The 14,389-nt window shown below is 45.2% G+C and overlaps 1 protein-coding gene across 4 annotated transcripts in view; it reads right to left on the reverse strand.

Moving 5' to 3' along the window:
• INPP5A (inositol polyphosphate-5-phosphatase A) overlaps positions 1 to 14,389 on the reverse strand; it is a 401,166-nt gene that overhangs the window by 237,072 nt on the left and 149,705 nt on the right. For all 4 annotated transcript variants that reach the window (XM_066601181.1, XM_066601184.1, XM_066601183.1 and 1 more), the window contains exon 4: positions 11,291 to 11,378. In XM_066601181.1, the coding sequence (XP_066457278.1) occupies positions 11,291 to 11,378 (88 nt within the window). The remainder of the gene's footprint in view (positions 1 to 11,290; positions 11,379 to 14,389) is intronic.

Here is a 14,389-nt window from a genome sequence, read left to right on the forward strand (position 1 = left end):
TCGCTGTCACCACTGGGGGCCGCTGTGGGGTGTCGCTGTCACCACTGGGGGCCGCTGTGGGGTGTCGCTGTCACCACTGGGGGCCGCTGTGGGGTGTCGCTGTCACCACTGGGGGCCGCTGTGGGGTGTCGCTGTCACCACTGGGGGCCGCTGTGGGGTGTCGCTGTCACCACTGGGGGCCGCTGTGGGGTGTCGCTGTCACTACTGGGGGCCGCTGTGGGGTGTCGCACAGAAATTTCGGCTGAGGACATTCTGCAGTATTTCCGCATTCAAAAAGCAGTCAAAATCTGCACCCGGTCTATTTTGAAGCTGCCCTGTCCTTTTCAGAACAATGGGGGTAAAAATCATATGTTGTGATAAGCCCCGCCCCCTGACTTGTTCGCACTTTGCGATAAATATGTGGGTTTTGGGTTGCAGTTTGGGCACTCCGTCTCTAAAAGGTTCGCCATCACTGGTCTATACATCCGTCTCCCTAGATGCTTAGGCATAGGGTCAGATCACCTATATTTTTAAAACTCACAGGGAACCATTTTCAATTTTTTCTGATCATTTTTATTTTCTGAGTGCAGATGTTTTATTCTATGGTCTGTATAAGACTATGGTAGCCATCTTGTCCGATTTGCAGTTAACAGCATTTAGAGCGCCTCATGGGCTATATACAGAATGGACAAGGGCTGACCTGTTGATTTCTATGGGAGAGTGATACGAGCTTAGTGTAATCCTGCCTGTGCAGGGAGGTGAGGAGGTGAGCTGTGACCATCACCCATTGTGAATGATGGCTCCTGCGTTAGCTATATATAGGTGTCTCATCTTAGTCTAATCCTGCCTGTGCAGGGAGGGGAGGAGGTGAGCTGTGACCATCACCCATTGTGAATTATGGCTCCTGTGTTAGCTATGTATAGGTGTTGCTTTTGTCACTGTAATCCTGGCTGTGATGACAGCATGACTGCGTAAACAGAACAGGACAAATCAAGCTACTGTTAGGCTTAGTGGTCAGTGTGACAATTGCAAGATTTAAATTGCATATACTGACATCAAAATAAACAAAAAAAGACCCTAAAGTAGTTTTTTTATGTATTTACATCAAGTTTCTAACAGGTCATTTTCTGACTTGTAAGGTTGATGGAGGCTCCCAATCCATAAGCTGTACACGCCTACTGCCCCTCCTCTAAGGAACTTTAAGGGCTTCTTCACACGCTTACTTTTCATTCAGTGTTTTTCAACAGTTGTTTAACCCCTTAAGGACCAGGCTGTCTTGCAGTGCTGAAGTTGAAAGTTCAAATCTGAAGGAGGGCAATGTCAAAGCCCTTGATGAGATTTGAACCCAGGACCCCAGCATTGCAAGGCAACAGAGCTAACCACCGAGTCACATTCACTGAAGAGGCACCACCACCTTGTAAATGCTGAAAAAGAGACGTGAGCAGAAGGATTTACAGAGGCTTTATATGTCACTTCTATTTTCTTATTTCCATTTTAACCCCTTAGTGACAGAGCCTGTTTGCGCCTTAGTGACGGAGCCAAATTTTGGAAATCTGACATGTGCCACTTTGACATAGAATAACTCCGTAAAGGTTTTGCATATCCCAGTGATTCTGACATTGTTTTTTTCGCCACATATTGTGCTTCATGTAGGTGGTAAAAATAGACCGATAAAATGTGCACATTTTATTAAAAGCGCCAAAATTGGGAAAATTTGGAAAAAGTGTCATTTTCTTTCACATTTTCAGCTGCAATATCTCAAATATGTGCAAACATACTGCACATATTTTTGATAAGATATATATTTCCATCTGTTTACTTCACTCGGAATGCACATTTGAAAAACTTTAGTTTTTATTTAACCATTTAGGAGACGTACAAATTAAACATTATTTATCAACATTTTGAGAAACACTTTGTTTTCCTACACCAAGCCAAGATTGCAAAGGCTCCTAGGTGTCAGAATGATAGATACCCCCACACATGAGCCCATTTTAAAAACTACACCCTTAATGTATTCACTGAAGGGGGTCAGGAGTATTTTGATCCCACGTTTTTTTCCCCCAGGAGTTAATGCAATTTAGAGGAGAAAAAATAACATTTCATATTTTTGCAAATGTGTCATTTTAAAAGGCAGTTTTCTTTTTTCTATAGTGCACCTGAAAATGAGGATTTGCACCCCAAAATAGATATGACTGTCTGTCCCGTGTTCAGAAACATACCCATTGTGGCCCTAATCTTATGTCTATATGCACAACGGGGCACAAACCGAAATGACTAGCTGGAGGCTTTCAGAACAGACATTTTGCTTGAAGGTGATTAAGACCTCTTTACCCACTTGTAGAACCCTTAAAGCAGCCAAAACGGTGGAGAACCCCCACAGATAACCCCATTCTGAAAACTAGACCCCTTAACGAATTCATCTAGGGGTGTACTGCACATTTTGACCCCATAGTTTTTGAATGAATCTAAGCAAAGCAGAAGGAAAAAATTACAATTAAATTTTTTTTGGCAATCATGTCATTTTAAAAACATTTTTTTTCGTACAGCACACATAGGAATGAAGACTTTCACCCCAAAATGGATCCCCCCCACTTGTCCCGTGTTCAGAAACATACCCATTGTGGCCCTAATCTTATGTCCGTATGCACAACGGGCCCCAAACCGAACCGCCGGTGGCTTTCAGAACAGACATTTTGCTTGAAGATGATTAAGACCCCATTACCCACTTGTAGAGCCCTTGAGCGGCCAAAACGGTGGAGAACACCCACAAATGACCCCATTCTGAAAACTAAGACCCCTTAACGAATTCATCTAGGGGTGTACTGCGCATTTTGACCACTCAGTTTTTGAATGAATCTAAGCAAAGCAGAAGGAAAAAAATTACAATTAATTTTTTTTGGGCAATCGTGTCATTTTAAAAACAATTTTTTTCGTACAGCACACATAGGAATGAAGACTTTCACCCCAAAATGGATCCCCCCCGTTTGCCCCATGTTCAGAAACATACCCATTGTGGCCCTAATCTTATGTCCGTATGCACAATGGGGCCCAAACCAAAAAGAGCATTACACTTCTGTTTTTTTAACTCTTATGTGATCGCTATTATCCGTTGGATTACCGTGACCACGTGATCGGGAACCGCTCACCGCGGCCCACGGTCACTGCTCCAGGCTCTTGGCTACCTTTATTAGGCAGAAGATTTTATTTTTCCTGGGCCCTCCCCAGCTTCTGTGCCTACGTCCGCCATTTTGGCGACATGTGCATGCACCAAAGCTGGGGAGACATCCGTGGATGAAGATCTCGTCAGGGGGACATCGCCGGAGGCCTCAGGTAAGTAATTTCACCTCCCCTGATGGATCGCATCTGTGACAGAAGGCAAAACTAATTTTTTTTTTACTTTCACGTGTTCGCCGGTTTCCATTCTTGGCTTCATTTGGTAGCCAGGAGATTTTAAATTACCCCGGCAATCCGTGGCTTTTGCGCATGCATCCACCATTTTAGCGATGGGCACGCGCGCAGCAGCCGGGGTAAGATCCGAGGGCCTTAGGCACTGATGTTGCGAGGGGAAAAAAAATCACGCCATGCTGTCTTTCTACGAAGTGCGATTTTTTTTTTATCTCCCATGTTTCCCCTACGGAGCCTCCATTGTATCACATCGCAAAGTATTAACTTGTGATTTTAACGCAATTTTATCGCAAGCGCTATGAGATTTTTCAGACAGGAAAATCACATGACCAACACGATAAAATCACATGTACAAGGCTGTGATATTGCCGCAACTTTCTTGCGCTGATCTTTCCCTCACCCATGTGAAACTGGCCTAAATGGCCCTTTTACTAGAGATCCCGGCTTTCTTGTTTTAGACCCGTGACCCCGCAGTGTAGCATAAAATGACATAACTTTACTGTGGATCGGTTTCAGTGTGAATTACACATTTGATGGGAAAATTCAGCGATCCAAGAGACTTCTGGGGTTTTCAGGAACATCAGTGTGGAGAGTATGCAGAGAATGGTGTGATCGATAAAAAAACATCCAGTGAAGGGGGATCCTGCGGATGGTAATAACTGCCAAAAAGGGGTCAGAGGGGGATGTCAGGAATCGTTCTGAGGAACAGGCACTGCACAGTCCAGCAAATTGCAGTGAATACAAAGTTGATCCTCTAATGAGCGTTTATAAAACACACAATTCATAGTTTCTGGGCTATAACAGCGGACAACCAGTACGAAGGCGAGAATCCAGTGGGCTGTCTTGAGTCAGCAGGTCAGGCTCTTGATGGTGGAGTAATAGTGTCGGCAATGTTTTCTTGGCATCTCCTGGGACCTCTAATACCTGTGGATGGACGCCCAATAACTTTTTACTACTCTGAAGGCCAAAAGAGGCCCAACACATTGCTAGATGGGGGTCTGTAATAAAGTGGCCATTCACTGCCCATTCTTCTACATTTGTATCCCGACAACAATGCAGGACCTCCCTAATCCGGGACCGCACTGAATGCACAATGATGAACATGCAGGCAGAGAATAATTTCCCTTTTTTACACTCCTGACTGACCATGTAATAAATAACACTCATAAATACAGGCTTCGTTAATAGAGCATGGGAACTATAATTACTAATTATTGTTGATGGAAACCTGCCAGAATCTAATAAAACGCAAGTTAAGGACAAAGACCCCAATGTGCAGCCAGAATGACCCCTGGGACTGAATTTATAGATGGTTTCCATTCTTACTGGAAGAAAATGGTTTATTTTACTTGCAAGACGAAGACATGGAGTATTTTTAGTCTCTAAATACAGGACTGTGCTTCTTCTAACGGGCCAAGAGGCTGACAGACTGTGTAAATACTGAGTGCCAAGAATATAGTCTGTGTTTCCAAAGCCTAATTTAGGAGAACATGTGTCTCAGACTTTATATCACACAGTAAAAACTTCAGTGTAGCAATGCCTCAAGTAGAGAAAAGTTATTAAAGGGCCACTAATGCTCTTACACAAAAACTGGGACCATCAAACTGCTTTAAAGCACAGGTGTGATATAAAATACATTAAACGGATTTCTACAATTACACACGTCATTAGAGGAGAGTTAAAGGGGCTGGGCCAAGTTATTAAGTTCTCGTTTATCCATAGGACCGATAACTTTATGATCGGTGGCGGTCCAACTGCTGCGGCCAACGCCGATCCTGAGAACAATGGTCCAGTTGGTTCCTGGATGAATGTAGCGGAGGCCGGGCCGGTGCTTCATACACTTTAATGGCAGTGCCGGAGTTTACTAAAGCGCTACCACTTAAGTGGATAGGGGATAACATAACTTGGGTCAACCGCTTTAATGACCTCGTTCTACTGGAAGCATAGATAAGGCCAGTATAGCAACACTATATATAGAGATTTGGATCTATATGGAGCTCCTCTGGTTTTTGGAAGAGGGGACTATAACTACATCTCTTCCATGTGTCTGTAAGGCTGCCCATACACATTACCAACTGTCGGACAGGTGATCCCTTGTTCGACAACCGCTTCCCATGGCTGCCTCTCACACTTGAGTGCTCAGGCTTGGCCAAACATTCATGTGTTTAGGAAGGTAAGGGCCCTTTTACACGGGATGACCTGTTGGGTGTAAAAACCCAACAGTTCATCCCAGTGATGATCGTGTAGTGGCCCTCTCAATAATGTCATACCTGTAATGTCTTGTCTTGATTCACTGTGCAAAATGTCTTGTCTTTCTGTTGTGTGTATTGCACAGCTGCAGTAAGTGATGGGTTAATGCCTGTAAAATATGAGCTGTCTGCCTGTAAATCTAACAATTCTTTCTGGTCACGTGGTAGGAGAGAAGGTATAAGTGTGAGTGCTTGAGAGCAGGAAGGGTCTTCCATCTTGTTGTCCATTTTCTAGGGCTGCTAGAGAACACAGAGGCCCTTGGGGCACCTTCAGCTCTCATGTGTTGAAGACGGAAGAAGAGGAGAGCTTTTCCCGAAATGCGTGTCTGCAGGTCAAATTGTTAGTGAGCCCCAAAGAGAGAGTGAGACGAGCACAATTTCAGTTAGTCAAGGCCTAGTGCAGAGGTACACAATTGTCTGTTTCACACTCAAGCATCTGAACGAGTCCCACTGAGTGGAGGTACTTGTCTGCCGGAGAGTCTGTGGAATGACTAACCCCTTCCTCCTCTAGAGTGTTCCCCTTCCAAGAGCGGTTCCTAACACAACGTGGACTGCAGGACCGGTGTCATCCTGAGTTTCCTACCTGACCTCAAATCTCCTGTTTTACCTGCACTAGAGTATCTCTTGAATTTATGCCTTGTACTACTAAAGTGAAGTTTTCAGTCAAGTTTTTTCTAGGCCCTGACTGTTCCTGGGGACCTGAGATGCTTAAATTGCCTGTGGCTCATTTATTCACCCCGCCGATGGTCATGCTGGGGGCGTATCGGAACAGTGGAGTCACCCGTGACAAGTTCCTCTGCACCCGTTACGCTGTTTATTGGGCAACCCCTATGACGGGGATGTCTGGAAGAGGCCCGGCGCTGCCCTGGCCTTGGCTACGTGTGTCCCTCCGGGAGGGAGCCTAGTAAGTGCCGCCGTGACAAGCCAACACTTTACCCTCCTAGCTCCTCAGCATATGTTGTGTCCGGGGTCACCCTACGGGATGCTGCAATCGTTCCTATGCTTTTACATAGAAACGGTCATTCCTGAGTGAATGGAAGTAGAGCGGGCCGGGGATTGTTCCAGCCCACCCACCACCATTCACAGTAGCACACAATCGCTCACAGATGAACCCGGATTACATAAATTGATCGGCATTCAGTTTTATGCATGCTTAAACCAAATGGTGACCGATGAGAACAAATCATTAGTTGGTCAGTCGGGGCGTGCGTTTACACATGCAGTTTTTGTTAAGGTATTTTGCAAAAACCAGCAGTGGATCCAAAGCAGAGGAGGAGATGTTGTATGCGTCATTTATTTGCGCTCTCTAAGGCTGGGTTCACACAGGGCGGATTTGCCGCGGAAATTCCGTCCGGAATTTCGCCGCGAAGAATCCGCCTGTGACCGCTAATCCCGGAATTGCCTAGTCATGTGGACGAGATTTCTCAGAAATCTTGTCCCCACGGAACGGCGAATCCGTCGTGGCTTCACAGGCCGCAGCATGTCTATTGCAGCAAAGGCTGCAAAAGGAAAAGCGTGTGGCCAAGCCACTTCAAAACAGCTGCGGGTTTTGAAGCAGCGTTTTCCCGGCGGAAAACCTGCGTTTTTTCGCTGCAGCCAAACCACCAGATTTTCGCTGGGAATACGCCGTGTGGGAACCCAGCCGTATGATCCTCATCTGGTTTTGACTGCACCCTTATGAACAAAGTCCATTCATTGCATCCACTCATAGGCAAAGAACACCTGTAAGGTACATTTCCATGTAACAAACTACTTACGGCCGAGACTAAGGTCTAATGTTCACGGGGAAAATAGATTTTCAAATCCGCAGCGGATCACCTGCATGCGTGAACCGAATGCAAAATTTCCCATAGGAATGCATTGACCACCCGCGGTTATATAAATAGCCGCGGATGGAATTTTAAAGAGATTTTAAAATATCATGAGCATGAAGAAAAAAAAAAAAAAGACATGCTCCATTTATGTGCGGATCACGCATGTGGGAGCTTATAGCTGCATTGATCTCCCGCATGGAAAGAAAAAAAAAAAGAGAATTTAAGTTCATCCGCACTGCATCCACTGCGGAAATCCCCGTTACACATCCGCGTGGGCCACATTTCTCCCGTGGACATGAGGCCTAAGGCCCTCTGCAAACTGCAGAGCCAGATCCAGCACATACCTGCTCTGTCACCGGAGGATCTGCACAGTTGGAAGGGAACCCCAAATGCTCTTTCAGAACAATCCATCTCCCCAAAATACATAGCACTGCAAATAGGCTGCAACCTTCCCCAAAATGCCAAGGTCATGTGATCAGTTATAAACTAATGGTGTGAGAAGAGTACATGCCGCATACTGGCAGATCTCAGCTGTGTACACAGAACCGCACTTGTAAAATAGCTTGTCTTGAGGAATGTACAAGACGGCCGCAGTAACGTTTACAGCTACTTGTAAAACACATCCATTAAGGCCGCCGGGTAAACAAGGTAAATAGAACGAAAACAAACTGATCTTAAACACAATTTCACAGATAGGCAAAGAAACTCTTCTGGGTAGGTCACTATCACAGAGAAGGTCTAAAACGATAACTTATTGGTTCTATTAAAGTATGAACTAGGCCGACCGACAAACACACAACAGACCACATAACTCACAAAGACGGGTCTCCACTTGTCCAATAATGGACCTTGGGGAGGACAACCGGAATCTCCACACAGTCAGCACACTTGTATTGACAAGAGTAGTGCATACCATCACAAGAGGTGAAAACCTTTATAACGGTCAGCAATAAATGATATACAAGGTGTAGGGATAACAGACTTGGAAGGGCTCTGCTAAAATGAGCCAAATGCTGATTGATGCCTATATGTTTGGCTATACATGTGTGCCTATATTAGGTGCACAACACCGCCCGCTAGATCGATAATGGGTGGGTGTGGAGCAAACCCAGAAAAACTTAGGCTGGAGTACGGTGACGTTCCTGACCATTGCTACTTAACAGATGTAAGTCTATCAGAGAACCACATTGGGATGACGGTACACCGGCACTGCTAAAGGCTTGCTATAGAGCAGTGTAGTACACTCGTTGGACACCCCCAAATAGTGACCCCGGCGACAATACCTCGGCAAACCATAGGCAATAAGAGGGTATCCACAAGGTGACTGGATGCCAACTGGCAACGATTAGAAAGGTACAGCAGAGACCTAAGTATTGGAGATGGCATGAAGGTTAGAGGCTGCACTTAAAAATTCACCCTACACCAGCTAGACTAGGTCTGACTAAAAACTGATCCTGTTCTGGTCTTGAATCATGAGCAAACTCAAGATGAGGAGGAAAAAGACTCAACGCGTTTCCAATGCCATGTACATGATGCAGTTTCCTCACATATGCTACCGGTCACCATGGTGGCTGTTTCTCTGCTTATCTATATCCATCACTTTGGCTCTAACCACATCAGCTGGAGCGCTCTACATAGCCCCTTGAGGAAATGGCATCAAGTATATGCCGGAGGAAACGCGTTGGGGATTTTTCCTTCTTTTCTCATCTTGAATTTATTTTTCATGCATTCATTCTGTAGCTGTGACCCAGTATTAATGAGTCGGCTAATGTTTACTTGGCTAGTTCTTTCTTTCTGTCTGAAACTCCCGACCCCTTTCTCATCAGATGGTCATGGGATCTCAATTGTGACCCGCTCCGATCTGCTTGGGGTTATGGAGTCAATTTCTAGTCAGGTTCATATAATAACGTCACACAAATGGGAGAATTTACCACAGAAACTATTTAGAGGTGAACGCAGACACTCCTATCAGTTACTGATGATGATCACACTGGTATAATAGAGCAGATCACAGCTCATCCTCCTGACTGCATACTTATAGTCTGTAGCTTACTTAGGGGAACACAGAGAGTAATAATTAAAACTGTCCTCACAGCAGGCAGAATGGTATAACCTCAGCTAATGCATCATTAGATTGATGTGAAACAAAGTAAAAAATCTCAGCCTCAAGATGGTAACTGATAAGTATCAGACAAGAGCCTGTGATATACAGAGACCACTTCCAGAGTGTGACAACCAATCAAGTAAGGGGGCAGGCGTTGAAAGATTTATTTCGACAAAGCGGCTCTTTAACAAAACTCCCCCCATTGTGAAATTCTGCAACAATTTTATGAACAGCAACAAAATAGATGGTCCTACTTCACAGATATAGAAACAGCATCATTATTGAAGGAGTAGAATAAAACTGTACAAACTGCCCCGCCAACTCCTCATAGGGGCTCGATCTTTTTTGACAATGAGTGTGTAGTGCGGATGATCACAGGCACAGATCGGCTAGAAGCCAGGCAGAACCTGGACTTGCCAATTGTAACAGGTCTTGGTGCTGCCGGCAACGAGCCATGTAATGCACATTGTTACAGCAGACCTGCAGCATGTCGGGGCAAGCCTCGGGGGCCGTTCACACTCACCTTCGGCCTCTTTCCGAGGTTTAGTCACATGTCTACATGTAGATCGCCGAGGACAGTATCCAGATGGAAACATGAACGAACCATCGGTTCCCATTGTTGAAATGGAGACGGAAAAGGTCAGTTTCAGCATTATTCATTTCCAGAATTTGTGCTGGCGAGAGCAACATGCCGGACCCCTGTGGTCCCTTCCAAGTTTCTGCCCAGATGTAGTTTTTGCCCCAGACATAAACCTGTGACTGAACCTAGGGATGGAGGCCAAGACGAGGTGTGAACAGCCCCCTTAAAACAGCTGTCCAGTTACTGGTCAAATTCCCCCTATATCACCAACTGTGCTAAAACACAGTACTTACCCCCCCCTCTGCCACCACGATCCAGCGCTACAACCCCACCAAGGTCCTGGGTTTTGTTGTGTCAGATTATATCATCGGAAGTTACTAGACCACTGCAGCATCAGTGCCCGTTCTCCTGGCATCAGCGCTCACAACGTGGGTGCCAAGATGTTACCAGTTCAGAAAGTGACACCGCTGCAGTGCCGGTGATGTCAACTGCCACAACCACTGCGAGGACCATGTTGGGGCTGTACCACTGGTTTGCAGAGGAGGGGCAAGTACTGATCCTTTCGTTATTTTAGCACAGTTGGTGGCATAGGGGGAAATGTTGTGATAGGCATTGGGGGAATGTCGTCTAGTAGCCGGACAACCCCCTTTAAAGAACATTTTGAGTTGTAAGAAGAAAAAAAATGGTTCAAGTGGAACAATTCTGACAAGTTATAGTGACAAGGGTCCAAAGTTTTGATTAGTGGGCCTACAATCACTAAAACCAAATGACAGAAGCACTTATCCAAGGGCCGTGCTCCATTGGGTGTATTCGGTTCCCAGAGCGGTGGTGTACAAGCTCAACGGAAAGTCTACAAGTCTGTAAACGGCTTGCTGGAGCTCAGCGCATTATGGAACGATGGCTACGCTTTACAAATTAAAATCCAGCTGTTATTCCCTTGCTCCTACACCACAGATAGGACATCGGGCTCACCGCTCATCCAGCTTCTCAAGCTCCTTAAGGTTAATGCTCGGGATAGGAGCGCATATGAAGGATAGGTCTACCGCAAATACACTATGTATACAAGGAAACATCTTGCCAAATCCCTTAATTCTGCCTGGAAATGCCATTAAAGTTTGTAGTACAGATACAGTATTGCTGATAAGGCCAAGCGTACCGTGAAGTTTTCCTGTGACTTGTAGTTCTCATCTAGATACACTCGAGCTCTGTTGTATTCTTTCATAGCATCACTTGAAAGCAGATCTCTGAAAGCAGAAAAATAGAAGATGTAGACTTGTGAGAGTTTGGAAATATAAACACAAAGAGGAACAAAAATTTCTTATTTTTTTACCCATACATCTTTCCTGAAGCTCTTATTATAGGCAAGATGAAAAGCTGGTAACTTACCCTTCAGAGGGGGCATCAAACCCCCTCTCAGTAGTACCACACGATAGTCACTCAATCGGCAGATGCTCTCCAACGGTCACTGGGCTTCGCAGCCGGGGTAGCAAACGTGCTTTTATTAACCCAGAACGCTACATCAGGCGTCAGTCCCATGCCAGAAGACTAAATCTGATGCGATATGTGATTAGGCAACGCGTTTCGGGGTCTAAGATTGCCCCTTTCTCAAGCACACATATATTGGACGCCAAAACATGTTTCATAATTCCTCTATCGCATCGGATGTATTCTTCTGGGTTGTGACTCACGTCTGATGTATTGTCCAGTGTGAATAAAAGCACTTTTGGTACTCCGGCTGTGAATGCCGATCTGCTGGGGTTCCAAGCCGAGGACTCCACCAATCAACTATTCATGACGTATCCTGGGGATAGGCCATCAATAGCAATTCCCGGGAAAATCCCTTTAGCCTGGGTTCACACAGGGCGGATTTGCTGCGGTTTTGCCGCGGATTGCCGTTGCATATCCGCACTGCGGCAAAACCGCTGTGTTGGCAGTGCAATGCAGCACAAATGAGATTTGCAAAAAAGCTGTTCTCACAGGGCGGATTTTTTCCGCACAGCCGCAGTGCGGAAATGCAACTGTGGCGTGGTTTTCAAAGATGCAGCATGTCCATTCTTCTGTCTTTTCCGCAGCGCTTTTTTGTCCATAGACCTCTATGGACGCAGCCAAAACCGCACCAAATCCGTGGCAAAAAGCAAACAACGCTGCAGAAAAAAAAGCTTGCGGATTTTTCCACAAGAAAATCCGCGAGCCAAAATTAACCTTTGAAGCAGTTTTGCCGCAAAAGCAGTACTTCTGCAGCAAAACTGCAACGGAAAAACCACGGCAAAACCGCAGCAAATCCGCCCTGTGTGAACCCAGTGGATTTGCTGCAGTTTTGCCACGTTTTTTCTGTTGCAGGTTTGCCACAGAACTGCTTCTGCGGCAAAACCGCTTCACAGGTTAATTTTGGCTTGTGGATTTTCTTTTTTTTCGCAGCGTTTTTTGTTTTTTGCCATGTATTTTGGTGCGGATTTTGCTGCGTCCATAGAGGTCTATGGACAAAAAAAGCGCTGCAGAAAAGACAGAAGAATGGACATGCTGCATCTTTGAAAAACGCGCCGCAGTTGCATTTCTGCACTGCGGCTGTGCAGAAAAAAAATCCACCGCTCGACTTTGTAGCATCACATGCAAGGATTTTCGGGGGGTGGGGTGGCTTCAAATATAAGCCCTATCCCAAAAATAAGCTATAGCTGAAGGGAAAAAAAAAAAAGTATACATCACCTCTCCAGCGCTGTCCAGGGCGCCGCTGCAGCTTCTCCCTAGGTCTCGGCACGGTTTCTCTTCATCTTCTGGAAGGGGATTGAGAAATCCCCACCTCCTGGAGGTGCTGGCTATGATTGGCTGATGCTTAGCCAATCACAGCCAGTGTTCGATGAATGGCTGTGATTGAACCAATTACAGCCATTCATTGAGCACTGGCTGTGATTGGCTAAGCGTCAGCCAATCATAGCCAGCGTTTCCAGAAGGCGGGGATTTTTGAATCCCCAGCCAGAAGATGAAGAGAAGAAACCGTGCCGGGGACTGAAGCTGCGGCGGCGAGCGCTTGTAAGGTGATGTATGTGGGTTTTTTTTTATTTTTTTCTGCAGCATTTGGACGCAATTTGTTGAAATCTTGTGCACTTTATATGCCACCATGGAATTGCATGTGGAAAGCCCATGGGTCAGCCTAGTAGCCTCACACAACATATCCCTAATATGTGAACATACCACTTCAGTCCTAGGAAGACGGGACATACTGTTGGAAAAGAAATCTGACAACTTGTAACACTCGTCTGCACAGGACCTTGGACAAAAAAAATAGAACTTATTTAGCAGTCCGAAACAGGAGAGCGCAAAATCTCAAGGAAAGCAGAATTAGAAAATGAAACCATGAGCATACGTATATGCAGATTAGCAGAGGCACAGCTGTCACAAAGTGAAAGCTACCGGAAGAGTATGGGGTGTTGGCGCGCTTGACAGGCGACCCGGGGCAGGCAGGAAATCCCTTATTAGGCAACACGTTTCAGCGCTATACCGGCATCTTCATCTGGCCTTCAATACATTGCATAAACTACAAGGAGCATTTATAAAACTGCAGACAAAGGGGCGGATGAAGTCACAGAGGTCATGTGGCCAGGTCACAGGGGACATTTTAAAAAAAATCAGCCAATAAGGAGTATAAATAGGGAAAAGCAGTTGAAGTACAGTGGATACAAGATCATTCTTTTCTATTTGGTTTTTATGATCATTACTTTGCGGTCTATTAATTCATTGATACATTTGCTTTATTTTTATAGACCGGTGTTATGTAATCATTTTTACCCATTATGTTGCCCTTTTCAATTCTTTTCATTGTCCACAGATCATTATTATTGTCTATGACCTTAGTACCTTGTTTCTTTTTGCCTTTTTTCTTCCATATATATTTTTTCCTTTTCCATATATATTTTTATGCTTCCCTCTATACACATCTATGGCTTCTACATGCATAATATGTAAGATTTACTGGTACTCTTATGTCATTTCCAGGTTTCTGATTTGTGTCCACTATACTTTACTTCTCTAGTTGTACTCATTATCTGCTGATTGCTTAAATGCCCCCTGTAATCATGTGACCTTGTCACATGACTCCTGTGACATCACCCATTGGCCTTTTAAATACTCTGTGTATTAATTTAAAGGCCATACAAAGGTGCTAGTATGGCACTGAAACGCATCGCCAAAGTAAGGATTTTCTGGCAACCCTTGGTCTCCCGTCAGGTGCACCTCATCCCCTTTTCTTCCAGTACCTTGC

Source organism: Eleutherodactylus coqui, chromosome 4, assembly GCF_035609145.1.
Source record: "Eleutherodactylus coqui strain aEleCoq1 chromosome 4, aEleCoq1.hap1, whole genome shotgun sequence".
Lineage (NCBI taxonomy): Eukaryota > Metazoa > Chordata > Amphibia > Anura > Eleutherodactylidae > Eleutherodactylus > Eleutherodactylus coqui.